Source organism: Geotrypetes seraphini, chromosome 2 (assembly GCF_902459505.1).
Source record: "Geotrypetes seraphini chromosome 2, aGeoSer1.1, whole genome shotgun sequence".
NCBI lineage: Eukaryota > Metazoa > Chordata > Amphibia > Gymnophiona > Dermophiidae > Geotrypetes > Geotrypetes seraphini.
This window is the reverse complement of record NC_047085.1, coordinates 431,266,211-431,293,827: the sequence shown is the minus strand read 5'-3', so window position 1 is coordinate 431,293,827 and position 27,617 is coordinate 431,266,211. Positions and strand designations below refer to the sequence as shown.

At 41.5% G+C, this 27,617-nt stretch overlaps 1 protein-coding gene across 2 annotated transcripts in view; it reads left to right on the top strand.

Annotated features, from left to right (window-relative positions):
• The first annotated feature begins 593 nt into the window (after positions 1–593).
• Positions 594–27,617, top strand: part of CUBN (cubilin) — a 494,825-nt gene continuing 467,801 nt past the window's right edge. For both annotated transcript variants that reach the window (XM_033931276.1, XM_033931275.1), the window contains exons 1-7: positions 594–732; positions 852–981; positions 3,576–3,671; positions 11,260–11,298; positions 20,266–20,367; positions 20,551–20,654; positions 23,009–23,135. In XM_033931276.1, the coding sequence (XP_033787167.1) occupies positions 602–732; positions 852–981; positions 3,576–3,671; positions 11,260–11,298; positions 20,266–20,367; positions 20,551–20,654; positions 23,009–23,135 (729 nt within the window). In that variant the 5' untranslated portion in view covers positions 594–601. The remainder of the gene's footprint in view (positions 733–851; positions 982–3,575; positions 3,672–11,259; positions 11,299–20,265; positions 20,368–20,550; positions 20,655–23,008; positions 23,136–27,617) is intronic.

Here is a 27,617-nt window from a genome sequence, read left to right as displayed (position 1 = left end):
CTAGAACTGAAAGGTATTGGTGGGATAGAAGACACCAATGTAATGTAATAAGAATAGTAAAATAACCACATGTAAGCATAAATTACAATCGATGCAATAAATTCTAGTGATAGGAATAACATAATGCAATGCCATAAATATACACAATAAAACAAGGACAGTAGAACATTCATATAACAGAATAAATGTCAACTGAAAATGTTTTCATTGGTATTATCTTTCTCTTATCAGGGCTTAGATGAGGATTTAATCAGGTTTGGATTATAAACTGCACTAACATACAAACCATCACAGGGAAGTCACAAACTTTTTTTTTCTCAACACAGTACATTCGTGCTCATAATATTTTTTTTGCATTACTTAACACTTTGTTTCATACTCTAAAAAAAAAAAGATGCAGCCTGGTAATGCCAAGAATAAACATGCTAAGCATTCACTGGGAGGGGGGTGTTTTTTTTCCCCCTTTTGCAGTAATAGTTGCATATGCAGAGACTGAAGCTGAAGGAAAGCATGTGTGCAGCAAATCTTGGGGGCAAAGTTCATCCACCTGAGCAACAGCCCCAGAGATTTCTCTCTTAACTTGTGGCAGAGCCCAGGAAAGATGGAAGGCAACAGGTTACATCGAAGCTGTCTGCCATGGGTTTGGGGCATTTTGCTAATACTCTCTGGCTTAAAGTGTGAACTTGAAGAGCATGGACCAAGGAGGATGAAAAGAAATATTTACGAGGAGCAGTAAGTACAGTTCCATTGCCACGTTTGTGTCTAGATGTGACTTTTAAAGGGCAATTGTTCATTAGTCCTTAGCTAAATGCTATTTTATCTACTTTTTTTTTTTTTTTTTTGCATATAAGGCCCAGGATATCTTCGGAGAGTGGCAATTTGGTATTTTATACAGGTTCCACCAAAAATATTGAATTTAAGCCTGGGTCATATGGCAGGATAAAAGTTAATGAGGATGACCTCACAGAAGTTTTAATTCAGGTAAATTATTTCTTTTTTTTTTTCTTAAATATATTTTATTTTACTCAGTATATTTGAAATTCTCTTACAATTAGTGCTGTGGTGGTGTAAAATGTACTCTGGACTAGTAGCAGGCAGTGTATAGTTGCTGGTAATATAATTTAATGAATCTGTTCCACATTAATGGTGATAACAATGTTGTAGACTGTAGATAATAAAACATTTACTGCTGAGCAATATGTAAAATAGATCATTACACAGGAGCTCCTGCCTTGAATCCAGCTTAAGACAAAATGAGAAGAAAATGTCTTTATACAAGGGGCCGCTGAAAAGTTCTCACCCCAACCAAGAAGAGAATGATGTGGAGCCATGAAACGTACAAGTTATCCACACTTTTATTGACAATTTACATTTCAGTGATATGAAATGAAACAAAAAAAGTGTCAAGAAAAGTGTGGACTAACTTGTACGTTTCATGGCTCCATATAATTCTCTTCTTGGTTGGGCTGAGAACTTTACAGCAGCCCCTCGTAGCTTTTTCTTCCAGTTAAACGATTCAGAGGTCAGTTTTTAAGGGGCTAGGGGTTTTACTCTGAGAGCTAGGATTCTAATTATGCCCCCTTTGAAAAATAAGTAGAGCTGAGGTATTTCTTTGGATTTAGCTTATGCATTTTCAATAGCAGCTCAAGGTGAGTTACATTCAGGTAGAGTAGGTATTTTTTTGTCCTTTACCCCCTAATTCTAGAAGCTTGCTTGCACAATTTGACACTTAAGCCCAGATTCACAAAACTCAGCAATTGTTGCTAAATCTTTTTTCACAGGTTTAGCGACGATTGCTGCTAACTGACCCGATTCACAAAACTTGTGTTTTTCCCCTCAATTGCCCATTTTCCGATCTGGCCATGCAAATTAGTAAAACCCCATGCAAAATAGCCAAGCGATTGATTCACTAACATTTGCTTGGCTATTTTGCATTGGGTTTTACGGTCCTTGATCCTAAGGGAGTCCCTGATTGGCTCAGATGCCTAAGACCCCATCTGAGCCAATCAGGGCCACATCTGAGCCAGTCAGGGCCTAAGGCCTGCATTGCAGACAGCTGCAGACAGCAGTGGAGCAGGAGGAACTCCTGCTCCTGAGTAAAGATAACAGGGAGGGGGGCTGAGGGAGGGGGGCCTCAGCTGGCAGGAGGGAGTGGGCATCCTTCCTGCCATATTTAAAAGTTTGGCATGGGGGGAGCATTAGTGGGAGCGTCTGGTGGCAGGAGGGAGTGGACATCCCTCCTGCTGTTTTTTTTCTGGGGGGGAGGATAGGTTCTTCATGGCAGGAGGGAGTGGGCATCCCTCCTGCCATTTGTGAGTCACCACGTGTCGTGGGGAGGATGGGTTTGTCGGGGGTCATTCGGGGAGGGCCAGCGGTAGGGGATTTTTAAATTTTTTTATGGGGCAGATATTTTGTGTGTGTAATACATGCAAAATATCTGTGCCATGAAACCCCCCCCCCCCTCCGACAGAAGCCCTGACAGCAGTGACAGGAGGCTGCTTCCCTGTCACTACTGTTAGGTCTCTGTGCCTAACTTGTACACACATAAGACGTATTCTTTTAGGAATGTCCCTGGCCGGGCCCTCTTTTGAAATTCGCACACTGCAACTGGTACATACTTTTTACAGAATTGCACTTCCTGAGTTGTGTATGTAACTATTAATTAGTCCCAATTAGCATCAATTATGAGGTGTTAGTTGCCAATTATCAATTAAGTTGTGATCATATATCACAAACTAATGTACCTGCATAACTTTAGATACCATGTACAGAATTTGGGGGTCAGTGTGCAAGACCAATAGTACACAATTGCAAGGGGGCATGGCCTAGGAGGGAAATGGGCAGGTCAGTGGAATGCCCAGCACTAGAGAATGACATGGGGACACATTTTTCCTCATCCCCGCGGGAACTCATTTTCCTGTCCCATCCTGGCAATTTCTTTTCCTGTCCCTGCCCCATTCCTGCAAGCTCCGCCCTCATCTGCATAATCCTCAAGCACTTTAAAATCATAAGTGTTCGAGGCTTGTGCCGGTTAAGGCAGAGATTACAGGAATGGGACAGGGACAGCAACAAAACGGGGAAATTGAGTTCCTGCGGGGAGAAGTTTGTTCCCGTGTCATTCTCTGCCCAGCACTTATGCATAGACTATATCTTGGCACTCGCATTGCTACCCAGCTGCCTATAGCATAGCGGGTTACGTATGATACTCAGAAACTTAACCAGCTATGATGAACTGCCTAAAAATAAGACTGTTTTATATGGTCCTATTTATGCAGTTATCATAGCTGGTTAAAGGCTGAAAATTGGCACTTAACCAGCAAACTGCTGACTCTATCCCTGAAATGCCCACAAAGAAGCTGTTTTTGGCTTAGGTGATAACCAGTCATTTACAGTGTCACTATCCAGTTAAATGTCACGGAATATGCCCTGTTTGTCTCTCCTGGCTATTTAAATCACTTTCAAATTTTGCAGCACTTTAGATGCCTAAAACTGAGGTGGCTAGATTAGGAGCTTGGCTTTCTTTAAAAAAAAAAAAAAAAATCAACCTAATTAACTTTTTTTTTTCCCAACTTTAGGTTAGGAAAAACAAAGAAGATATAATAGAGCTAAAGAGAAATGGAGCTGGAATTCCACAAAATGTTTCAAATCAGCTCAACCAATTGAATTCCAAGGTAAAAAAAACCCAACTCATTGCACACATACACACATGCTATCTCACTAGACCAGTTTCCCTACTTCTTCAAGCCAAATCAAACAAATTTCAACTGAGTACCCCCACACTCCAAGCAGCAGAGATATTTAAATGGACATTTTATTGTTAAACAGTAACAAACTAGGCAATATACATTAAAAAAACCCTACAGGTCACTGTAACTGGCGTACAGACCAAGACACATATGGCATGATCTGTTATATTTCAGTCTCAAAAACTAGCCCCTTGACAGGTGATGTGTTATTCTTACAAACTGAGAGAAAATGAACAATGACACTTAGATAGGTCCTATTTGTAAAAAAAAAAAGAGAAAAGTAAGTTCTCCATAAAAGTTCCCAATAGTGACCAATCTAGTTTCATCATTTTTTTTTCTGGGAAAATGAAACATGAAAACTGATTGGTTACTATGGGCAAGTTCTCACACACATTCACATCCCACCTGCCTTTCTCTCTCTCTCTGTCAGCCACTCTGCACTTTTCCTCTCTCTCACACACCCACACACATTCCACCTGCCCTCAGCTACTCTGCCTTTCTCCTCTCTCTCTCACACTCTCTGTCACACACACATCCCACCTGCCATCAGCCACTCTGCCATTTTTCTCTCTATCTCTTTTTCTCACACACACACACATACACACACACACACATCCCACCTACCCCCCTCAGCCACTCTGCCCTTCTTTCTTTCTCTCTCTCTCTCACTCACACACACACACATCCCACCTGCCATCATGCCATCAGCCACTCTGTCTTCGCCCCCCCCCCCCTTACACATACACACACATCCTAGTTGCCCTCAGGCACTCTGCCCTCCTCCTCTCTCACACACACGTCCAATCTGCCCTCGGCCACTCTTCCCTTCTCCTCTCTCTCTCTCTCTCTCTCACAAACACACAAAGACATCCCACCTACCCTCAGTTACTGTGTCTTTTCCCCCTCTCTCTTACACATGCACACATCCTACTTGCCCTCAGCCACTCTGCTCTCTCTCTCTCTCTCACACACACTTCTGCAAAACACTATGTGCAAACTTGTGCATGAAAAGAGTTGGAAGCTTACCTAAGTTGTGGGTTCAAACCCACGCTTCTCTTTGTGACCCTGGGCAAGTCACTTAATCCCCCCATTGCCTCAGATACATTAGATAAATTGTGAGTACCTGAATAAATGTTTGTAATCCATTCTGAACTCCCTGGGGAGAACAGTATAGAAAACTGAATAAATAAATAAATGCTAGCTCCCAGGACTCAAAAAGCAATAACCTTATGTGTGAAAAAATGCACTGTAAATATTATAGCAGGTTCTAAATCAATAATACAATACCTAGTGAGAAAACAGAATAATGGAACTGCTGCAAGATTTATACACAGATTTCTACCACATACTCAAAAACAACAACCTGGTCACACATGCAAGACACAGACAGACCCTCAACAAATATGAAAAAAGGATCTCAGATCAGTAATAGAGATATGAAGGCAAAAAATGTAACTGGATACCTCAAGAAGTCAGACTCGGCATATACAGGAATACCAGAGAAACAGAAACCAAAATGCAATATATCAGAGATGTGTGCAATATATCAGAGACGTGTAAAGAATTAAGAGTATTTTTCCACTTATCATGGAGTTTTTGACCAAGGATGTGTCTGCTGGTCTCAAAGTTGGAATTTTGAGACCGGCTTGTCTATATGGGAAGTTTTTTGTTCCCTTATTAGACACTGAGGTCTTTTCTCCATTTTTGATTTATTGATTTATGAATGTGTGTAGTGCTGGACATTATTGGATGTTATTTAGGGATATATATATATATCAGAGACGTACATTTACAATGACTGACATATTCCAATTAATAAATTCAGAATGAAATACTTTTTTCTCCCTTTGTTGTCTCAGCATTTTATTTTTTCCATTTCCTCTTTAGCTTTTCTCTATTTTTTCCCAATGTCTTTGCAGGTACCTCTATTTAGGTGTCCTGAGGGCACATGGTGAAAGATTATTCTAGAATGGGTGCTCAGATTCCATTATAGAATATTAGTGTAACCTGGCATTGGCATGCCTTACATTTGTATGCTCACATCTGTACCAGCCATAGGGCCTAAATGTCACAGGGACAATGGTAACTTACACCAGTCTGTAAGTTGCGTGTGTAAGTGGCAGCATCACCCATGCCCCTCTCATGCCCCCTCATATGTATGCCCCATTTACATTTATGCGTTATGCCACTCATGAATTCATGTGAAAGTGCTAGTATTCTAAACATTTTATACACATGCTATGAGCATGTAAATGCAGGCACCCAGTTATAAAATTGCTCTTCTATTGTGCTATTTCAGTACAAATACATGCTTGGTTTTACTGAACAGTGCTAGAGGTTTTTAGCGCAGGCTGGAGAGGCAAATGCTCTGATGCTCATAGGAATTCCATGAGCATCGGAGCATTTACCTCACCAGCCCACACTAAAAACCTCTAGTGCTGTGTAATAAAAGGAACCCACAGTTTGGGTTCCACGATGAATTAGGCTATCAAAATAGACTTAAGAATGTGGGGAGTCAATTTTGATAGTATGATAGCTGTATTAGGCCTAGATTCACGAAGCCTACCTTTGTCGGGTGATCCGTGGCCGATCCGTTTATGAGGCTTCTCAGGCGATCGATTCAGCAAGCCTCCTTATGCAAAATAATGCACTCGGAGGCACGCCTATACAGTCACTAAACGGATCGCTGTAGAGCGATCGGGATGCATGTGCGGACCATCTTATTTTGTTGTAGATGGTCCGCGCATGCATTGGCTCTCAGCACAAGTGTGGGAGAGGGAGGGAGAGGAGGGATCAGGGAGGCTATGAACTGTGTTTACAATTATCATGGTAACAGTGGCGTACCTAGCATATGTGACACCCGTGGCCCATCATTTTTTGACCCCCATCTGTACGAAAAACATGATTTTTAGTAACAAGCCATATGTCACACATGAGTACCTAGGAAAAGGCAGCATCTTACATACTGCAGTGAGCAGTACAACATCAATACACCCATTGTAAAACTAAACAAGCCAGACTAGTACAGATCAATCCTGCAGTCAATCCTAACAAAAAACCATGTCTTTCGAACACACAGAACACAGAAAACACCTTCGCCTAGTATGGAATATGTCATCACAAACTAACCCCTCCCTCTTTTACAAAACTGTGGATTTTAGTCACGGTGGTAACAGCTCTGACGCTCATAGAATTTTGAGCATCAGAGTTGCTACCACCACGGCTGACACTAAAAAACACTCCACAGTTTTGTAAAAAGGGGGGGGGGGGGATAAAATAGAAATACATAGACAAAGGTTAAATTGAACCAGTAAGAAGCTGGACTCTGCATACAGTGCACCACAGAAACAGTGACACATGTCTCCTAAAGCAATAAATAAATAGAAATTTTTTTTCTACCTTTGTCTTCTGTGGTTTCTGCTTTCCTCATCTTCTTGTAACTCTCTTCCTTCCATCCACTGTCTGCCGTCTCTCTTCCCCTATATGCATTTTCTCTTCTTCTATGCCCCTTCCAGAAACTGTATGCCTCCCCCTTCCATCTCTTCTTTCACCCTCATTGGTCTGGCATCTCTCTCCTGTCCTTCCCTCTCCCACACCTCTCCTCTGCAATCCCTTTCCCTTTTTCCCTCATTTTCTTTTTCAATTTATTTTCTGCATCTATCTAGTTTACGTTCTTACTACCCTCTCATCAATGTCCTTTTTTACTGTCTACCTAAAGCTTGCTACCTCTTTCCCTCACCCCTCCAGTGTTTCCCTAACTCAATCCTTTTCTCCCCATCATGTGCCCTCCTTTTATTTATCCCCTCCTTCCATCATGTACCCTCTTTCTCCAACCCTTCCATCTAGTACCTTCTCTCTGTCCACTTCCATCCAGCGTCTGCTCCCCTCTTTCTCTCCTCCCATTTCCTTCCTGCATTTGCTCCCTTATCTCTCCCATCTGCACTTCCATCCAGCATAGGCTACCCACTACCATCCAATGTTTGCCCTTTCTCTCGCTTTCCACCCCTCTTCAATCAGCATCTGCCCCCTTTCTTTACCTCCAATATCCTTCCCACTTATGTCTCTCCCCTTTCTCTGTACATCAATTCTATCAGCACTACTCTTCCATACCACCCTGCCCCCCTTTCTTTCCCTCCACCACTCTTCCATTCCAGCAATCTTGCTCCTTTCTCTCCCTTTATTCAGCAAGATCAAACGATGACTGTAGCTGCCAGCTGCCAGTCCACCCCACTCCGACGTACTTGCTCTGGAGTGGACTCAGCAGCCGCATGCTGGAAGGTCCCGTGATGACTCGTCTGCTGGCTCTGCTCTGGAAGAAGTAAGTTACGTCGGAGGGGGTGGACCCGGTAGACGCAGGGAGTTGTGGCAAAGTTGTCTACCCCTTCCAACGTAACTTACTTCTTCCGGAGCAGAGCCGGCAGATGAGTCATCACAGGACCTTCCTGCACCTCAGCGCAGCTGCCAACTCTGCTGCAGAAAAAGTAAGTCAGAAGTAACCTGACCATTTATTTTTTTCATCAAAAGGGGACATCTATTAATTGACTGTGTATCCTTTCTTTCATTTCTTTCTTTCTGCACTCAGGCCCAACAATTGTCCCTTTCTATTCCCTCCCTCCTTCCTTCCCATGTCCTTAGTGCCCCCAGTGCCTCCTTCCTGTGTCCATAGTGCCCCCAGTGCTTCCTTCCTGTTTCCATGGTGCTCCCAGTGTCTCCTTCCTGTGTCCATGGTGCCCCCAGTGCCTCCTTCATGTGTCCATGGTGCCCCCAGTGTCTCCTTCCCGTATCCTTAGTGCCCCCAGTTCCTCCTTATGTCTCCTCCACTGCCTTCCAGATTTTCTCCACCCCCAAAGCCAGCCTGCCTGTCTGCCTACCTATCTCCCTCCCTTCCTGATGCGCTAAAGCCAGCCAGCTTGCCTGCCTACATCCTGCACTACCTACCGCGGGAAAAAAAAAAAGTGCCTCTCCACTTCCTTTCTCCCTGTCCGTGCATGCAATCTTATCTCCACCCGCCGACAAGAAGTCTTTCCAACGTCAATTCCGATGTCAGAGAGGACGTTTCGGGTTAGCCAATCACTGCCTGGCTGGCCCGGAATGTGCTCTCCAACGTCTGATTTGACATCGGAAAGACTTCTTGTCGGCGGGGAAGGTAAGATTGTAGCGGCGCGGCTGGGAGAAAGGAAGGGCTGGAGAACCTGGCCGGCTGTGCACCCCCTCCCCAAGCTGTGCACCCGGAGCAGAGCTCTCCCCCCCCCCCCTTGGTACGCCACTGCATGGTAAAAATATTTGCAGACGAACACACAATTCAAGTCTGCCTGTACTTGTAACAGGGAATGCCGACACGCCTGCCCCAACACACGCCAATCTTCCGATCATCTCTGACCCTGCAAATGACGTGCGGATCAGCCGGGGCTGGTGGTGAGAAGTGCAGCCCCGCTTTTAACCCACGGGTTAAAAACACAGGCTTGCAGAGGGCATGCTGAAGAGAGCAGGGCGGCATGGCGGAATAGGGCAGAGAGGCAAGGGGAGAAGAGAGGAGAGCGGCAGAGAGCTGGGCGCTTTTTGGATAGTTTCAGGGCTGCAGAGCTGGAATTTCAGGCAGAGAGCAGGACAGTCGGAAAGGCGGTGAGTGACGGGTCCCCAGCAGTCGCTTCTTTTGATCAGCCAGCCCACTCGGTGTCCCTGAAGTTTTCTTTTGTGAATCACTTCCTTCCTATATTTGCATGCAAATCCTCCTCATTTGCATGCGCAGATCGGATCGGGCAGGAATTGGATCAGGAGTAAAGTTAGTGAATGGGAGCAAAGTGATCGCAAACCGATCAGTACACCATCGGTTTGCTTTGTGAATCTAACTCTAAGTCCACATTAAAAGTTTGTCTTGTTTGTTTTATTAGTTAAGATGATATTTTTATTGTGACTAACTTGGAGTTTTTAATTCCCAATAGGCACTCTAAAAGGAATTTACTCTAACAAAAATGTATCAATTTAAATTCCATTTAAAAAAAATGGTTTGTTTTATTAATTAAGTCAATTATAGCATCAGATTATCACTATTTGATAGGTGGTGTTACGTTGAGTTTATAACACTGTATTTGCCAACAGAGCAGATAATTGCAAAAGAAATTATGTGACTAAAACAGTATTTTATATCTTAAAATACCCTCTTATAAACTTGGCATTACTCTATGCATGTAAAGTTTAGCACATATAGTGGGAAATTCTATATATGGTGCCTAAAAAAATCAGTGCAGGAAAAAACCCCACTTAGCACTATTCTATACATTGCACCTAAAGTTAGATATGGTTTATAGAATAGGTCTTAGTTCCAGAACCTGAGACTAAGAGCTCCTTTTATCAAGCCACGCTAGCGGTTTAACGCACGTAATACCGCGCGCTAAACCGCTGTCCACACTAGCCACTACCGCCTCCTCTTGAGCAGGCGGTAGTTTTTAGCCAGCGCAGGGGTTAACGCGTGATGAAAAGTCACGCGCGTTAACCCTGCTAACGTGGCGTAATAAAAGGAGCCCTAAATTTAAACATGGCCATTTACACCAAATAAAACCTGGTTTAAATCCCTGTGTCTAACTTAGGTGCAGATCAGGCATATTATATAACAGTGCGCAAAGTTTTGGAACACACATGACTGACCATGCCCTTCACATGGCCACGCCCCCTTTAAGGCTCCACACATTAAAATTACTCTTTAGAGATTACTATTAGTCAATTAAGTTGCATGCTCAAATTGGGCACATGTCCAAATTTGAGCACGCAATTCAAAGCGCCATATATAGAATCCAGGGTTAACTTCCATGCATATACTGTTATCCAGCCTGTGCGTATACAGAAATAACTTGAGATATTTGTGTGTATTAAACAGCAGGCAGAAATTTATGTGTGTACTTTAGGTAAATTTTCAGAGAGAAAGAATGCACATACCACCCCATAGATAACTGATATAGTTTATGTGCATACTTGCTGAACATGTTAGGTGGCCCATTGTGACATTCCCCTCCAATCAACATTATTAATGTCTACATAAAACACCTTTTATGAGCTACAGGAGTAAATCGGGCTTCTCATTCTATTTTTTACAATGTACTAGGTCCAGAAAATGTGGTGTCTGCAAGGTCTGTGGTAGTCATGCGAAAGAATATAAAAATGTATATCTTTGCATCAATTTAAAATGTAATCATACATCATTTGGCCCTCTGCATAATATTTTATGACAGCGTGCTTTTCTATAACAGGGATAACAGAGCCATATTTGCCAATTTCTTTTACTAACTATGATACTTCTTGCGCACAATACTCATCTTACTAAGCCTGGACTTTGTACATTGCAACATTTTTGGAGCTGGTTTATTCATTTGGGGCTGGTTTATACTTTACACTGTGCAAATCTAATGCTATTATTTTCCAAGCATGTGGATACCTGAAAGGTGTGTCCATTCACCTTTGGGCAATAGTTTATTAGTCTCTAAAAAGTTCAATTTTTTTTTTTTTAACTTTATTGCAGGTTATGGCTCTAGAAAGTAGATTTCAAAACCTGGAGCAAGTGAGTATTCAATGAAAAAGACAGCTGTTTTGTAATTAAAATACTTCTGTGAGATAGACACACTAGATCAGGTATTCTTAACCTGGGGTCCATAGCGCACCTTAGTAAAAGGAGCCCTATATTTATTGCATGCAAGGTTGTGTTTATGTGAATATTTTCTGGGGAAAGGGGACCATAGCTTTCATCAGATTCTTAAAGGGGTCCATGACTCAAAAAAGTTTAAGAATCACTGCACTAGGCTGAGACATAATAGGTTGGACTATAATACAGAAAGAACACAGGAAGTATCAAAAAGAATGTCACCTTGTGGTTAGAAAAGCAAAAAAAGAATATAGCCAGGGAAGCACGAAATTTCAAACCGTTCTTCAGATATGTTAAAGGGAAGCAGCCGGCTAGGGAGGAGGTGGTCACAGGTTCTGGTGGTATAACAGTTAGGGGTTAAGCCTTGATAAAGCTTCAATAGCGAAACATGTTGGCAAAAACAATCCCTAGCCAGAGACCATACGATTAAACTAAGAATATGCTTATAATATAATAAAATAATAAGTTAAAGCTACGACACACAAAAGTGAATAGAAAATGAGTAGACTCATATAAAAGATAAAAAGATAAATCACAGGGACCCGATGACGAGCTGACATGTAAATCTTAGAGCAATGAGATTGAATTGAGCTCTAAGTGGTGCCGCTGAGGATCCCATAAAAGTTGGATGTAAGAGGGCTGCATAAAAATAGTAGAGAAGGCTATTACTACTATTTTTTTTACCAAAGTGTATAGACACAAGCACCCTTGTGTGAATTCATTATATTGTGCATATTCCATCATTTTTGTTTGAGTCACGCCAAAAAGACAACACGTAGAGTGCACTTGTTTCCATATCCCTCCATAAAATCCTGTCATTATAAGAAGTTCCTTGAGAAAACCCTCTCATTTCAAGCCACTAAATTTAATGTATGGCTTGGAAAAATTATGTTGGAAGTCTCTTCCAATCTTGATTTTAGAAAATTGTTAAAGACTCAGCTCTTTGATAGGCTGGTATCTTAATGCATTCTGCTTCATTTTTTTCAATCAAGTTCCTTATATTCAACTTGATGTATTTTATCTGTTCTATGTATTACTTCTTTCCCTGCTATGCTGGCATTTTCTGCATTATTGAGTTCTCAAGCAAGGTCCTTGGCATCACTATCGACTCCTCCCTTTCCCTCAACGATCACCTGAATTCCCTGGCAAAATCTTGTTTTTTCAGCCTCCACATGCTGAGGAAAGTTAGATCCTATTTTCACCAAAAGCATTTCACCGTCCTTGTACAATCCATCATCCTATCCAAACTCGATTATTGTAACGCCATCTACTTAGGCCTAACGAAAAAAAGTCTTCGCAGACTCCAGCTTATCCAGAACACTGCGGCTAAGCTGATTTTTGCTAAATGCAAATATGACCACGTCTCCCCTCTACTTACCAATCTTCACTGGCTCCCAGTACTTTCCAGAATTCATTTCAAATGCTCCTGCCTGGCTTTCAAGATCATTCACGGCATCCTTCCGCCCCTAATCCCTCTATCCTTCCTCGCCCCGACACCAACTACCACCAGATCTGCCCACAGACATAAACTATCCTTCCCCTCTCTACACGGCATCCTCCACACAGGTAAACTGGGTAGATCCCTCCTCTCCAAAATCACCGGCCTCTGTCCCGCTGCGGAACCTGGACTCCCTCCAACTATTCCGAAAACAACTGAAAACCTGGCTTTTCTCTAGCATATAATAATCTCTTCTCCTGATTACATCCCCTCTTTTTATGCTTTGTAAACTCTTTCTCTTCTCTCTTCCCATATTTTTTAAACTCTGTAAACCGTGTCGAGCTCCACTTCAGTGGAGAAGATGCGGTATATAAACCTAAGGCTTAGTTTAGTTTAGTTTAGTTTATATTTTAAATGCTTTCTGTCTTTATCTGTTTTTAAGTCCATTATTCTAATTTGTATTTTATCTGTATCCCATGTATTAGCTCACCTTGTTGTGAACCACCTAGAATTTTTTCAGTATGGCAGTATATAAGAATAAAATTATTATTATAATATGGTATACCCCTTTTCACTCTGTAGGGTAAAATTATTCCTATCATTTCCATGACAGATGTCTGAGTGCTCTCTTTCCTGGATGCCTGTTCTGCTTATTAAAGCACTCAAGGGTTTATGCTGTTGACCTTTAATTGACAGAGGCCATATGAAAATCAATAAATCGGTTCACCATGTATACACATGACCCACAAATAAAATACCATGCAATCAGTAACATTCTTTCTAAGCAGCTCACTATTTAGTGAAGTTATCGTACAAAATCCCTTGAGAATGTAGTTCTTTCAAACCAAATGCCATGTGTTGAGCTGCTGATCACAAGGGATCAATGGAGCAGTCGTGTGCAGCATTAGAAATAATTCAGACTGGAAAGACAACAGATGCTCATGTAGCAATTTTGTTTATGGACAGAATTAATGCTCTGATGATGATATTACTCGGGTCGTCAGAGTGCTCATGGTAGCCTTTAGGCTTAGACTAATCTTCTAATAAACATGTTTAATGGCATTAAGACATGGCAAATAATACAGTGCAGATGTCAAATGAAAGATCTGGATTTGAATCTCGGGTAGTCTTTCAGCTCCTTGGAATATTGAAGCTGACAATAACTGAAAGTTTTGATTTCTGTTTACTTTTATTTTAAACTACCATACCCAGTAAGGAGTAGCTTATGCTAGACAAGATGATCATCAATTAAAATTGTAACATTGCTTTAGAAGAAGGAAGTCTCCCAAATAGTCAGGTCATAAATTTATAAAACAAGAAAATAAAGACCCACCTTCAGCAATGTATACATATTCTAAAAGTCACAGACCATCATGTCAACATCAAATCACAAATTTGTTTCTATGTCATTAAAATTATAGTCATCACTCTCTTATAAAACTTTTTTATTTTTATTTTTTACAAAAGCCCTTAATTTGCAAAAAGAACATTAAAAAATCTCAAGTATTTCAACAGCCATAATTATTATTGAAACAAACTTTGTGAATTCAATAAGCCAGACTTATTTCAAATCACCATTCTGTGCCGGGGATCCAAAGGAATAGCATAGTCTGACTCAGCCAATTCTGATTCCCATTTAAATTTTTAAAAAGTGGCAAAAAATGTTGATTAGTCAGTACATTATCCAATGTCACCAAACAGATGATCAGTGAATAAAATAAATCAAAATAAAGTTCACCATTCAATCTCCAAATTCAACCCATGAGGCTCCATCATTTTCAAGACATATTTTCAAAATTGCTTATGACAATTTAACCTCTCCCCCCTTTTTACAAAACCATAAAGAAGGTTTTAGTGCTGACCACAGTGGTAACAGCTCCGATGCTCATAGAATTCCTATGAGTGTCAGAGCTGTTACCGCTGTGGCTGGCACTAAAAAAACACACTATAGTTTTATAAAAGGGGTGGGGGGATATGTAAATCAGTAAAATAATGCATCAATATTGAAGCTTGCTCTTTAATAGTAGTTAATAGAAAATGAGACATGTCTAAAAAAAGTTCTAAAATGGTGTTATATGAACTGATGATTATACTAAAAGTTCTGAATGGCACTGAAACAAATTTGCTGCTTCAGTTTAAAAAAAAAAATCTTTATTGATTTTATTAAGCATATAAAAAGTGCAACATTTATACAATCAAAAAAATTAAACAAACAGCACTTACATACTTGCTATTTACTGAAGCAATTTACCCATCCCTCTTACCCCCTCCCCCCTTCCTGGACACACGTGGAACCAAGACCGAATCCGGTAGATGAAAATACTAATCATTAAGGTGCTTAACCAATGACTCCAAATTATTCAACTTTCAAGTTTATTTACAATTTGATTAATCACCTATTCCAAATTCTAAGTGATGTACAAATCAGCAAAATACATAGTTAAAATATACATAAAATAAACATACATAACTAACAAAGGGACTAAGTTTGCAAAACATAATTAAAAAAACTCATTTACGAACACAATGAAACAATAGGTAAGGCAAGGAAAGAAATACAATCTAAGTAATGTAGGAGTCAACAATTAGAGGTTAAGCACAACAGGAAGGGAAAGACAAAACTGAATTGAAGGTTTAAAAATAAACAGAAGAGCAGTAGGCAAATCAATTAAATATTGAATGCATCTTTAAAAAGAAAACTCTTAAGTTTGCTCTTAAACTTTTCCAAGTTCTTTTCCTCTCTTAAGTAAAGTGGGAGTGAATTCCAAGTCTGAGGCGCCGTAATAGTAAAGATAAATTGCTGTCGAGTATTGATAATTTTAAGTGAAGGAATGACGAATTAATGTTGGTGATTTGATCTCAATAATCTAGAAGAATTATATGTTCTATATTTCTTTCTTTGATTCGATTTAATAACACACCTTATTAAGAGGCTCTTTAACTAAGCTGCACTATGAAATGAGCTTAACGTGCCCTGTCTTTCTCTTTCTCTCACACATATTTCACCTGCCCTCAGCCACTCTGCCTTTCTCCATTCTCTGACACGCACACACACACACACAAAACACATACACACACACACCATTTCAATTTGGGTCCAAAAAACTCATTAGGGCTTATTTTCAGGGGATGTCTTATTTATTTCATGTACAACAATCATCTCTCCCTTCCTCTTTCCTTTCTCTCCACCCCCCATGTGCAGCATCTTTCCTCCCCTCCCTCCTATCCCCTTGTGCAGCGGAACCCCACTGACCCTCCCACTGTGAGACTGACATACCGCCGCACCGAGGCCTCCAAAAACAGCAGCTGTTTTTAGAGGACTCGGAGCGGAGATGTCAGGTCTCACTGGGGTGGGGATTGCTGAATTGACAAGTCCGATTTTTTCAGTGAATCAGGCAGCACTAGTGTCAGGGATGGAGTCGGGGACATTCAGGGGAGAGGGGGCTTCGGGCGATGATTTTAACTAGAGCTTATTTTTAGGGTAGGGCTTATATTAGGAGCATCTTTAAAAATCACGCTAGGACTTATTTTCAGGATAGGTTTTATTTTGGGGGAAACAGGATAGCTGTGAAAAGCCTTTCTTGTAATTATTTCATTTATAGCTGTGCACTAATGTTACCATTAGTATGCAGCCATTTAAAACACTGTATTTAACACAAGAGCCCTTAACTCTGTTCCTCAGGTTCTTAGGCCACTGCATTAACCATAACACCACTCCTCCACCCCAATGGTAAAACAAAGGCAGCATGATAATCCCAACCCAATACATAAGAACATAAGAATAGCCTTACTGGGTCAGACCATTGGTCCATCAAGCCCAGTAGCCCGTTCTCACAGTGGCCAATCCAGGTCACTAGTACCTGACCAAAACCCAACAAGTAGCAATATTCCATGCTACTAATACAGGGAATTAGTATACTGAGGCTTCAGTTGTAATCTTTATAGAAGGATCCGTATTGCAGTACAGCAGGGACGGTATATATTAACCTCACTTGAACACCTCCTATTTCAATAAGGTATATCAAGTATATTCTCCAGGCCCTCAGAGGTGCCACCAATCAGTTCAATATACTTTCATAACTGTTGGGTTTATGCCCCCAATCGTCATTGGGTCCCTGGTATGATGAAAAGTGCAATGCTTTTTCTATATTATATTTTTATATATTTTCAGTAGATAAGTTAAATAAGTTAAATAAATAGTGAAGTTTACTTAACTTGGGTGGTTAGCCAAGAGGGACAGAGTCGCCAACATGTTTCACCCTGTTAAGGTTTCCTTAGGGCACCCCGAAATGTGGCCGCGTCGCGATGAGAGAATAGTTTTGAGGGATTGTGCCCTGAGGAAACCTTAACAGGGTGAAACATGTTGGCGACTCTGTCCCTCTTGGCTAACCACCCACGATAAGTAAACTTCACTATTTATTTAACTTATTTAACTTATCTACTGAAAATATATAAAAATATAATATAGAAAAAGCATTGCACTTTTCATCATACCAGGGACCCAATGACGATTGGAGGCATAAACCCAACAGTTATGAAAGTATATTAAACTGATTGGTGGCACCTCTGAGGGCCTGGAGAATATACTTGATATACCTTATTGAAATAGGAGGTGTTCAAGGGAGGTTAATATACACCGTCCCTGCTGTACTACTAATACAGGGAAAGCAGCGGCTTCCCCCATGTCTTTCTCAATAACAGACTATGGACTATTCCTCCAGGAACTTGTCCAAACCTTTCTTAAAATCAGCTACACTATCCGCTCTTACCACATCCTCTGGCAAAGCGTTCCAGAGCTTAACTATTCTCTGAGTGAAAAGAAAATTTCCTCCTATTGGTTTTAAAAGTATTTCCATGTAACTTCCGTGTAATTTCAACCACAGAAAACAAAACGAGCATATCTTTACATCCTGATAAGTCATTTTTCTGTAAGGGTTGATTCATAAGTCATGGCAACTATTTTTTTCTTTTGATTAATATGCCAACACTAGAAATCTAATATTTTCATTTGAAAGTGTGTGACATGCACTTCTTAATGTTGCACCAGATGAGAGATGAGTGCAGCGGTCTGGAATTGATCATGCCCTCAATGTCAATCTTTTGGTGACAGCGCTGTGTAATGTAAGTAGCGCCAAGATATCAGTTCTCCATGGCAAAAATGCACGTGAATGTCATGCAGATATACGAGAAGCATTAGGTGATCGTGCTTTGCCATATCAAATAATGGTGAGGTGGGTAGAGGCCTTCAAACATGGAAGAGTGTCAACTGCCGACCTGCTGTGATTGAATAGTGCCTTACTGAAGATAGGCACTGGATTATGACAGAATTAGCCAAGCATATAGGCATTCCTGCATCGACAATGAACCGTGGCCAACCTGGGAGACTACGTTGAAGGGTGTTAACAGTTAAACAGTTTATACTTGTTCTTTGTTGCTCATGTACACTGGATGCCATAATAAAATGATGAATTCAAATGCCATGTTTTTTGTTTCTCCCCTATCAGAGACTGCTGCACTCATCTATCATCTGCTGGCAACATTAAGAAGTACATGTCACACACTTTCAAACATATATATTAGATTTCCAGGGCTGTGCATTTTCGAGAGAAAAAAAATAGTTGCCATGACTTGTGAATCAGCCCTCGGTATAAATAGCTATGTTTTAACAAAAGCTTTGAATTTCATATAATCTTTGTCTGCCAGAATGTTTAGTCATAAGAATTCCATAGTTTTGGTCCAAAATAAGCAAATTCTCTCTGTCTAATACATTGTAACTTCATTAGCAGGATCTATGAGGAACATAAGGAACTAACAGCCCTGCTAGGTACTTAGGCCTTTCATCATGCACCATTCACCCTCCCCCCCCATTAAAAAAAAAAAACAACACAGCACAATGCCTTAAACTTGACCTGAGCCTCAACTGGAAGCCTATAATAAAATTGTTATAATATGATCACCTCACTAGACCCCACACACCCCTCCAACTATCGCGCCATCTCCCTTCTCACCTTCCTATCCAAACTACTCGAATTTGCAGTTCACCACCGTTGCATGGACTTTCTCTCTTCTCATGATATTCTTGACCCATTTATATCAGGCTTTCATCTTTTCCATTCTATGGAAACTGCCCTTGCTAAAGTATCTCACAACCTGTTTCTGGCCAAATCCTCATCCTTCTCGATCTGTCTGCTGCCTTTGACACTGCTCCTCCTTGACATGTCCTTGCTGGGATTCCAAAGTTCTGTTCTCTCCTGGTTTTCTTCCTATATCTCCCATCGTACTTTCAGTGTATGTTACGGTGGATCTTCCTCCACTGCCATCTCACTGACTATCGGTGTGCTTCAAGGTTCTGTCTTGGGTACTCTCCTCTTCCATATATACCCGCTCTCTCGGTACACTGATCTCCTCCCATGGTTTTCAATATCACCTCTATGCCAATGACTCCCAGATCTACCTCACCACTCCAGATATCTCCAAAGGCATTCAGGCCCGAATCTCAGCCTGCCTGTCCAACATTGCCGCTTGGATGTCTCGCCGCCATCTCAAACTGAATATGGCTAAAACTGAACTTATCTTTCCACCTAAATTCCCCTCCCCCCTCTCGCCATTCTCTATTTCTGTGGATAACACTCTGCGCCCTGTCTCATCAGCCTGCAACCTCGGGGTAATATTTGACTACTCTCTCTTCTCCGCTCAGATCCAACAAACTTGACCTTAGAACAAATCTTCAAGGATGCATTCTCAATTGAAAGTTGTACCCCAAATCATCTTTCTCCGACTAAAAAAATTTATATTCACGCATGATCCCCCAGGTTCTATATATGGTGGTAGAAGCCACATGCCAAATTTTGGGCACATACTAAGTTGCGCACACAACTCGATTGATCAATGAGCCCTTTACGAGCAATAATTGTACGCTAACAACTAATTATTACAGTTAATTGGCATCAATTAGAATTTGCATGCACAACTGGCTGCATTCTATCCTATAAGGCTTAGAACTTAACTCTCTTGGCATGTATCTGAAAAGAGGGCATAGCCAGGGGCGTATTGTGAGCATTTCAAAATGTTGCGCATGGAATTTCAGAATTTGTCAGAAGCACGCCTAAATTAGGCGTTGGCATTTGCACCTGCTTTTAGTGGGTATAAGTAGGGCACCATATGTTAGTCACAGGATCTGTGCTGAATGCTATCCTAAAAAAGGGAATACTTCTTATAGAATAGGGCTTAGCACTCAATTTTCTTGGTGTTAAGTTTTGAGCACGTTTATAGAATTCCTTCCTATTTATGTATTTATGTATTAATGTATTAATGTATTAAAGTATGTATTGAATTGATATATGTATTGCTTAAGGTGGGTTTTCTTTTCTCTCTGTATTTCTAGCATATATAGTAGTAAAAACAATGTCATTATTGTTCATTTTGTCCCCAACTTTTTCTTTTTGTAGACTTTTTGGCGAAAAGCATGTGATAGCAACCCCTGTCAGAATTCCGGAACCTGCATCAATCTGCTGGATGCATTTTTGTGTCTCTGTACCAGCAACTGGAAAGTGAGTCTTTTAGCAGATTTGGGAACAATTAGATTTTGGGGGGGACTTAGTCTAAAATCAAGACCATCCTATTGCATAGACTTGATGGTTTGTATAATGTTTAAACTATTTTGATGATAACTTGAAATCACTCAGTCACACAGACATTGTCAGATGAGTGTGATTTTTCTCTTTTCAACCCAGGGTGCATTCTGTTCAGAGGATGTCAATGAATGCCAGCTTTATGCTAGTATGCCTTTAGGTTGTCAGAATGGAGCAACGTGTGTGAATACACAAGGCAGCTTCAGGTACATTTCTAGACACTTAAGGAATAATTTTATAAAGCATTTTGTACACAAGGAAAATGGACCACTGCTTTTTTAACATATTTATCAATGATCTAAAGATAGGAATAACTTGTGAAATAATTAAATTTGCTGATGACACAAAGTTGTTCAAAGTTGTTAAATTGCAAGAGGACTTTGGGAGACTGAGAGTCAAAGTGGTAGATGATGCTTAATGGGAGCAAGTGCAAAGTGATGATTGTGGAAAAGAGGAACCCAAACTATAGCTAAGTGATGCTGGGTTCTATGTTAGGAGTCACTGCCCAGGAAATACTATCATTGGTCCGCTCCGGAAAACAAAGCCAGAGAGAAAAAACTCCCCCTAATAGGGAGAAAAGGTCTCTGGCTCAAAAACTAGGCTTAATATAGATGCTTAGAAATTTAAGGGCCCACTTTCTTCCTTGTTATGAGAGGTACTTGATTGGGTACTTAGGAGTAGAAATTTAAGGGAGTCCCCAACATTAAAGGTATTTAAATTCTAAGAGGTTTATCAAAAACCCAAGGTGTGGCAAAATATACAAAACCAACGCAACTGAATACCAACATTTTTAAAAACTTAGCTGAGCCTCAGCGTCGCTGTGCTATGCAATGCAGTGCTTTTCAATGAAAATTTAGGCGGTGATTGTAATCCAGGCAGAAGCCAGCGCTGCCAATGTACCTTGGGGCAGAGTAAATTCTTTCTCAACAAGAATAGCATATTTTAGTTTTGTTTGTTTATTTTATCAAGTATCCATTGTCGTGACTTCCATTGAACTGTGTTTTTACAAGGAAATAGTATTTTTTTATTTTATTTTGTTTGTTATTTTATTATGCATGCATTGTTGTTACCCGCACAGAATTGTTGGATGTTGCGGTGATACAAACTTTTAAATAAAATAAATAAGTAAACTTAATTGTTTAATGAGCCAATCGATACTGATAGTTAGCCACTATCAAGCAATTATCGACAGTAACTGGCCCTAATTAGAATTTATGTGCACAGCTTTCTAAGCATATTTTATAAAGTAGCGCGCATATATTCTAATGCACGGTCTGAAAATGGGGCATGGTCATGGGAGGGGCATTGGTGGACTATGGGTGTTCCTAAAAATGATGTGCGCTGTTATGGAATGCTCCTGATCCATGCTGAAGTTAGGTGTGAGCATTTACACCAGGTTTTATTTGACATAAATGTCCCACCTAAATTTTAGTAATGGGGCTAGCTGCTACGCATATTCCATAAACCATGCCTAACTGTAGGCACAATTTATGGATAGCGTCAAGCATGGTTTTTCTTCAGCGCAACATATAGAATCTAGCCCCATGTGTAAACATCCAAATCCTGCCTGTATGCACATGTGTGTGATCTCACCGGTCGACATCCGTGCATGGTCAGAGGCCCTGTAGACACGACCCTGAGTTTAGTTTGCTGCAGCGGAAAAAGTTTGCGACACACTGGATTAGAGGATCTTTCATAGATAGTTGAAAACATAGGCAGCGGGATGCTGTTTAGTTTTGGGGGGAGCCAGGAGTTACTCCCTAGCCCCAGCGGAATCCTGCAGCACAGCCCGTCACCAGCTCCCGACTCCACCCCCTACCTCCTTCTGGTGTTGTACTTTAAATCTGTGGGGCAGCCGCCGCGCAATGTCATTGAGCTTGCACTCGGAGGTGGAATGAAGGGTTCTGGGGTATGCCTGCTTGTTCATTCTGCACGGCGGCTGCCCTGAAGATTTAAAGTACAATGTTGGGAAACGGGTGGGAGGGAGGGCACCAATCAGTGACCGCCAATTTTGGGGGAGGCCATGGCCTCTATCATTCCAGCGCGTATGGTAGAACACATGGCAGTTTCCTGATGGGAATAATAGCTGAACAGGAGAATGGAGTAGGAACAAAGGGACGTTAGTTGGCTTTTTTTGTTGTTGTTGTTGCCTAGTTTGTATGTGTGTGTTGGATTATTGTAGCACATTTTGATATAAGAAAGTGTTTAATATACAGTGGTTCCCAAACCTGTCCTGGGGGACCCCCAGCCAGTCAGGTTTTCAAGATATCCCTAATGAATATGCACGAGAGAGATTTGCATACCTTGCACTTCCATTATATGCAAATCTCTCTCATGCATATTCATTAGGGATATCTTGAAAACCTGACTGGCTGGGGGTCCCCCAGGACAGGTTTGGGAACCACTAATATAGAACATTTGTATAATAGAAAAATAAAAATCTGCCTGTGTACATCTACAATTCTATGTGCATTGATAGTCTGCTAGAAATAATATCTGAACTCATGTTATAAAGAGCCATCATGAGATTATGCAATGTGTTCTGTGCTGTAATCCTCAGCTGTGCATGTGCTGCCGAGTGGTACGGACCCCACTGCACCTCGAAATATGATGACTGCCAGGGAGGTTCTCAGAGCCTCTGCGAACACGGCATCTGCTTAGATTCACACAGAGTACAACCTGGACAAGTAAGATTCAAACCCCGGCGTCTACAATTACTAAAGTGCCCTTTGTTACTCAATATACTTTCTAAGCATTAAGGCACGGATTCCTCTTCTGTTTTCTGCTGATTAAAGGAATAGCAATCCATTATCACAATACTAAGCAAAGCCGTCAAAGAAAGATACACAAAGGCGTCCACTTTAGAAGGTTTGTGTGTCTTTTATGCGTGTGTGAGTAACCAGTTTGGAAAGCAGCTATTTGCAACTGTTTATTTGCAGCACACACAGCTTTAAAGGCGTATATTGTAAATGGGATTTCAATAGGGATGAAAGGTATGTGGATTTTGCCAAATTTGCCATTGCAATACGATATACAGTGGTGCCTCGCATAACGAACGCCTCGCACAGCGAACGCTGCGCACAATGAACTTCATGTCTTGCTTCCCACAACGAACTTCGTTTCACACAACGAAGTCGCCCGAGCTGCATCCTTCCGCGCAGGCACTGCGCTTAACTGCCCTCTCTCCGCCTGGCTCCCTGTGCAGTGGCGGACCGTCGGCTCGCAGGGGCCCGGCGCCTACTGCTGATGCGTTGGGGGGGGGCGGAGCTACTCTCGCTGCTTCCCCGATGCTAGAAAAATAACAGCTTTGTTCTCTCTCACCATTGGCAATCTGTTTACATATTGAAAGAAACAGGAAAACAAAAGCTTATCCATTTAGACCATTTTGTAATACTGTAAGTATAAACTAGTATTATAGACAGAATGATCTGCCCAAGGAAATGGACAACATTTTCAACCATGCAGGCATTTAAAAAATGAACAGTTAAGTCCCAGTTTTTGCCGCTGAGACTCTGCCCTCTCTCACTGTAAAATTAGACTCTACTTAGTCTGTCTTTAAATTTAAAAAGTGTGTGTTGTTTTAAAAAACAATTATGTTTTTAGATGTATCTAAATAAAAATAATAACCAAAGATTTATCTTTTTTTATGTCATCTTAGCATATTTTATGCTACAGAACGAATTATTTTTTTTAACATGTATTGTTATGGGAAAACGCGTTTCACATAACGAACTTTTCGCATAACAAACTTGCTCCTGGAACCAATTAAGTTCGTTGTGTGAGACACCACTGTACACTTGTTTTACTGCAACTCGCTACTCTCAGGTCTTCCGCTCAGCTGCCCCTCACTATCTCTCTTCACTTATTTCCCCCTATGTTCCCCCCCCACGAGCTTTGCTCAGCTGGTAAGTCCCTCCTGTCTGTGCCCTTCTGCTCCTCTGCAAACTCCAGACTCCGTCCCTTCTATCTTGCTGCACTATGGCCCTGTTTTACTAAGGTGCGCTAACCGATTTAGTGCACGCTAAACGCTAATGTGTGCATGTTAGTCTATGGATGTGTTAGCGTTTAGCGTGCGCTAATTCGATTAGCACGTGCTAATTGGTTAGCGCACCTTAGTAAAGCAGGAGGTATATGTCTGGAACAAACTGCCTGAATCCCTATGGCAGGCTCCGTCTCTGGCAGTGTTCAAGTCCAAGTTAAAAGCCCACCTCTTCGAGACTGCTTTCAACTCCTTACTCCTCTCACCTTACGTTCTGCATCCCCAACCTTATATGTCATGTCTGTCTGTCCAAGTTAGATTGTAAGCTCTTCTGAGCAGGGACCATTTATTAAATGTCAAAATGTACAGCACTGTGTACGCCTTTCAGCGCTATAGAAGTGATAAATAGTAGTAGTAGCAATAGTAGTTTCAAAAAGCTAGATTCTGGCATTGACACCTGCTTCTAGCTAAATGGGCCTGGAGTTTGCAGTCATGCGGGGGAAAAAAAACTATTATTATTAAAAATAATAAAAACTTGTTATACCACATATAGGCCTCCTTTTATGAAGCTACATTAAGGGTTTTTTTTAAATCGTAGGCCGCTGTGGTAAAAGTTCTGACGCTCATAGAATTCCTATGAGAGTTGGAGCTTTTACCAAAGCGACTCATGATAAAAAAAAACCCTAATGTAGCTTCACAAAAGGGGTCCATACAGATTCAACAGGTCTAAGTAGTGTACATACTAAAACACAAAGGAAAAGAACTCCAGTATAACAGGAACAAGGACAACAATCTTACAAGATACAAATAGCCATAAAAAATAGTTTCTCTGGTCAACAGGCTCTGCTCACTCCCATGTGAAATAGAATATTATGTATTACTATAAGCTAAAGCAGTGTATCGCAAACTGTGTGCCACGGCACACTAGTGTGCCTCCTAGGATTTCAGGTGTGCCGCAAAATGCTGGGGAGGAGGAGCGGCGCCGCCGCTGTGCCGGCGGACTGCCTATAGAACGTGCTTCATGCAGTGAGGCACATCCTGTAGGCAGTCAGCCGACGCAGTCGGTCGGCACCTCTCCTCTCCCTGCTGGCACCCCTCCCCCCACTAATGGCTCAGGGTCCATCCGGAGGGCCTTTGCGCATGCGTGGATGTTGGCATGATGATGTCCTGCATGCGCATGATGACATCGTGCCGATGTCCGCGCACTTCTGGATGCCTCGAGCCACGGCCACTACGTTTCATGTGCCACAGCTCAACATAATTTGCAAGACACTGAGCTAAAGTAAAGGAATGCGCCTTCAGAAGTGTTTTGAATTTAGGAAGAGATTGCTCCAGTACTATATGTGAGAGCAGATCATTCCATAGCCTAGGTACAACATAGAAAAATGCTGACTGATGAGTAGACTCTAACTCTTCCCCCCCCCCCCCCCCCCCTTTTTTACTAAAGGTAAAGGTTTTACTAAAGGTAAAGGTTTCTATCGCAGCCTGGAGCACTAAATGTTCCAAAGCTGCTCCAACACTGCTCTTGATGCTCCTCATAGAATTCCCATGAGCGTCAGAGCATTTAGTGCTCCGGGTGGAGGTAAAAACCTCTACCGTGGCCTAGTAGCTTGGCTCTTTCTTCTGGACATCTAGTTTGGTAAAATAAGTTTGTATGCATGTAACAGTCATGTTGCAAAATCACTGCATAGGCTTGTAGGTATGGGCACTTAGGTGTTCAAAACCCTGAGGGATATTCTTTTTTTTTTTTTTTTTACCCTACATTAAACTGTAGCAATGTTGCCTTTTAAAATAAATTTGGCCATCTAGTTTTATTTATTTCAGTAAGAGGAGAACTAGGCTGCTGTAGCTCCATCTGTATCAATTCTTTTTAACTCTGTTTTGTTTAAACTAAACTAAACTAAACCTTAGGTTTGTATACCGCGCCATCTCTGCAAGCGCAGAGCTCGGCACGGTTTACAGAGTTAAGAGGAAAGGAACTACAATAAGGGATAAAGGAGAGGGACAGAATACTGGAGAATGGGAGGTGATTAGATTTTTACAAAGAGCCACGTTTTCAAGTGTTTGCGGAAGGATTGGAAGGAGTTTGAGTTTCTGAGTGGGGATGAGAGGTTGTTCCAGAGTTCTGTGGTTCTAAAGGGGAGAGATGTTCCGAGTTTTCCTGCGCGGGATATACCTTTTATAGAGGGGAATGATAGTTTCAGTTTTTGGGAGGGTCTGGTGGAGTGTGGTTTTGGTGGTGGTGGAGTGTGGTTTTGAGGAATTCCAAAAGAGTGGGATAACGGGAGGAAGGACGCCATGTAGGATCTTGAAGGCTAAGCAGGCACATTTAAAGAGGACTCTGGAGTATACTGGGAGCCAGTGAAGCTTGGAGAGGAGTGGGGAGACATGATCGAACTTGCCTTTTGCGAAAATAAGCTTAGCCGCGGCGTTCTGAATTAGCTGAAGTCTATGGAGGTTTTTCTTTGTTAGGCTTATATAGATGGAATTGCAGTAATCCAGTCTAGAGAGGATAGTAGATTGAACGAGGATGGTAAAGTGAGAATGATGAAAGCAGGATCTCACCTTCCTCAACATATGAAGGCAAAAGAAGCATTTTTTTATCAAAGAGTTGAGGTGATCATTGAAGGAGAGAGAGGAGTCTATGACGATGCCTAGGACTTTGCTTGAAAACTCAAGCTGAAGAGTGGGTCCAGAAGGTAATGGGATGGAGGTGGGTAAATGATCTAATGTTGGGCCGAGCCAAAGTAGTTTTATTTTGGACTCATTCAGTTTCATTTGTACAGATTGGGCCCAGGATTGGAGATTCGTAATACAAGTGGATATGTTCTCAGCGAGGTTAGAGAGGCTCGAGTCAGTCTCGAGGAGGATGAGGATGTCATCGGCGTAGGTGTAGAGAGTTTCTAGGGGGGATAGATGAAGGAGTTTCAGAGAGGATATGTAGATGTTGAAAAGGATAGGAGAGAGGGGGGAGCCTTGCGGGACTCCACATTTCGGTTTCCAGGGGGGGGGGATGAAGTACCGTTTAGGTTAACGGTGTAGGAGCGGAAGCGTAGGAATTTCAAGAACCAATCTAGGACTGTGGAGCTTATGCCTATTTCGGAGAGTTGGAAGATAAGGATATCATGATGGACGACGTCGAAAGCTGCGGAGAGGTCGAATTGTAGGAGAACAGCGAATTTCTTGCGAG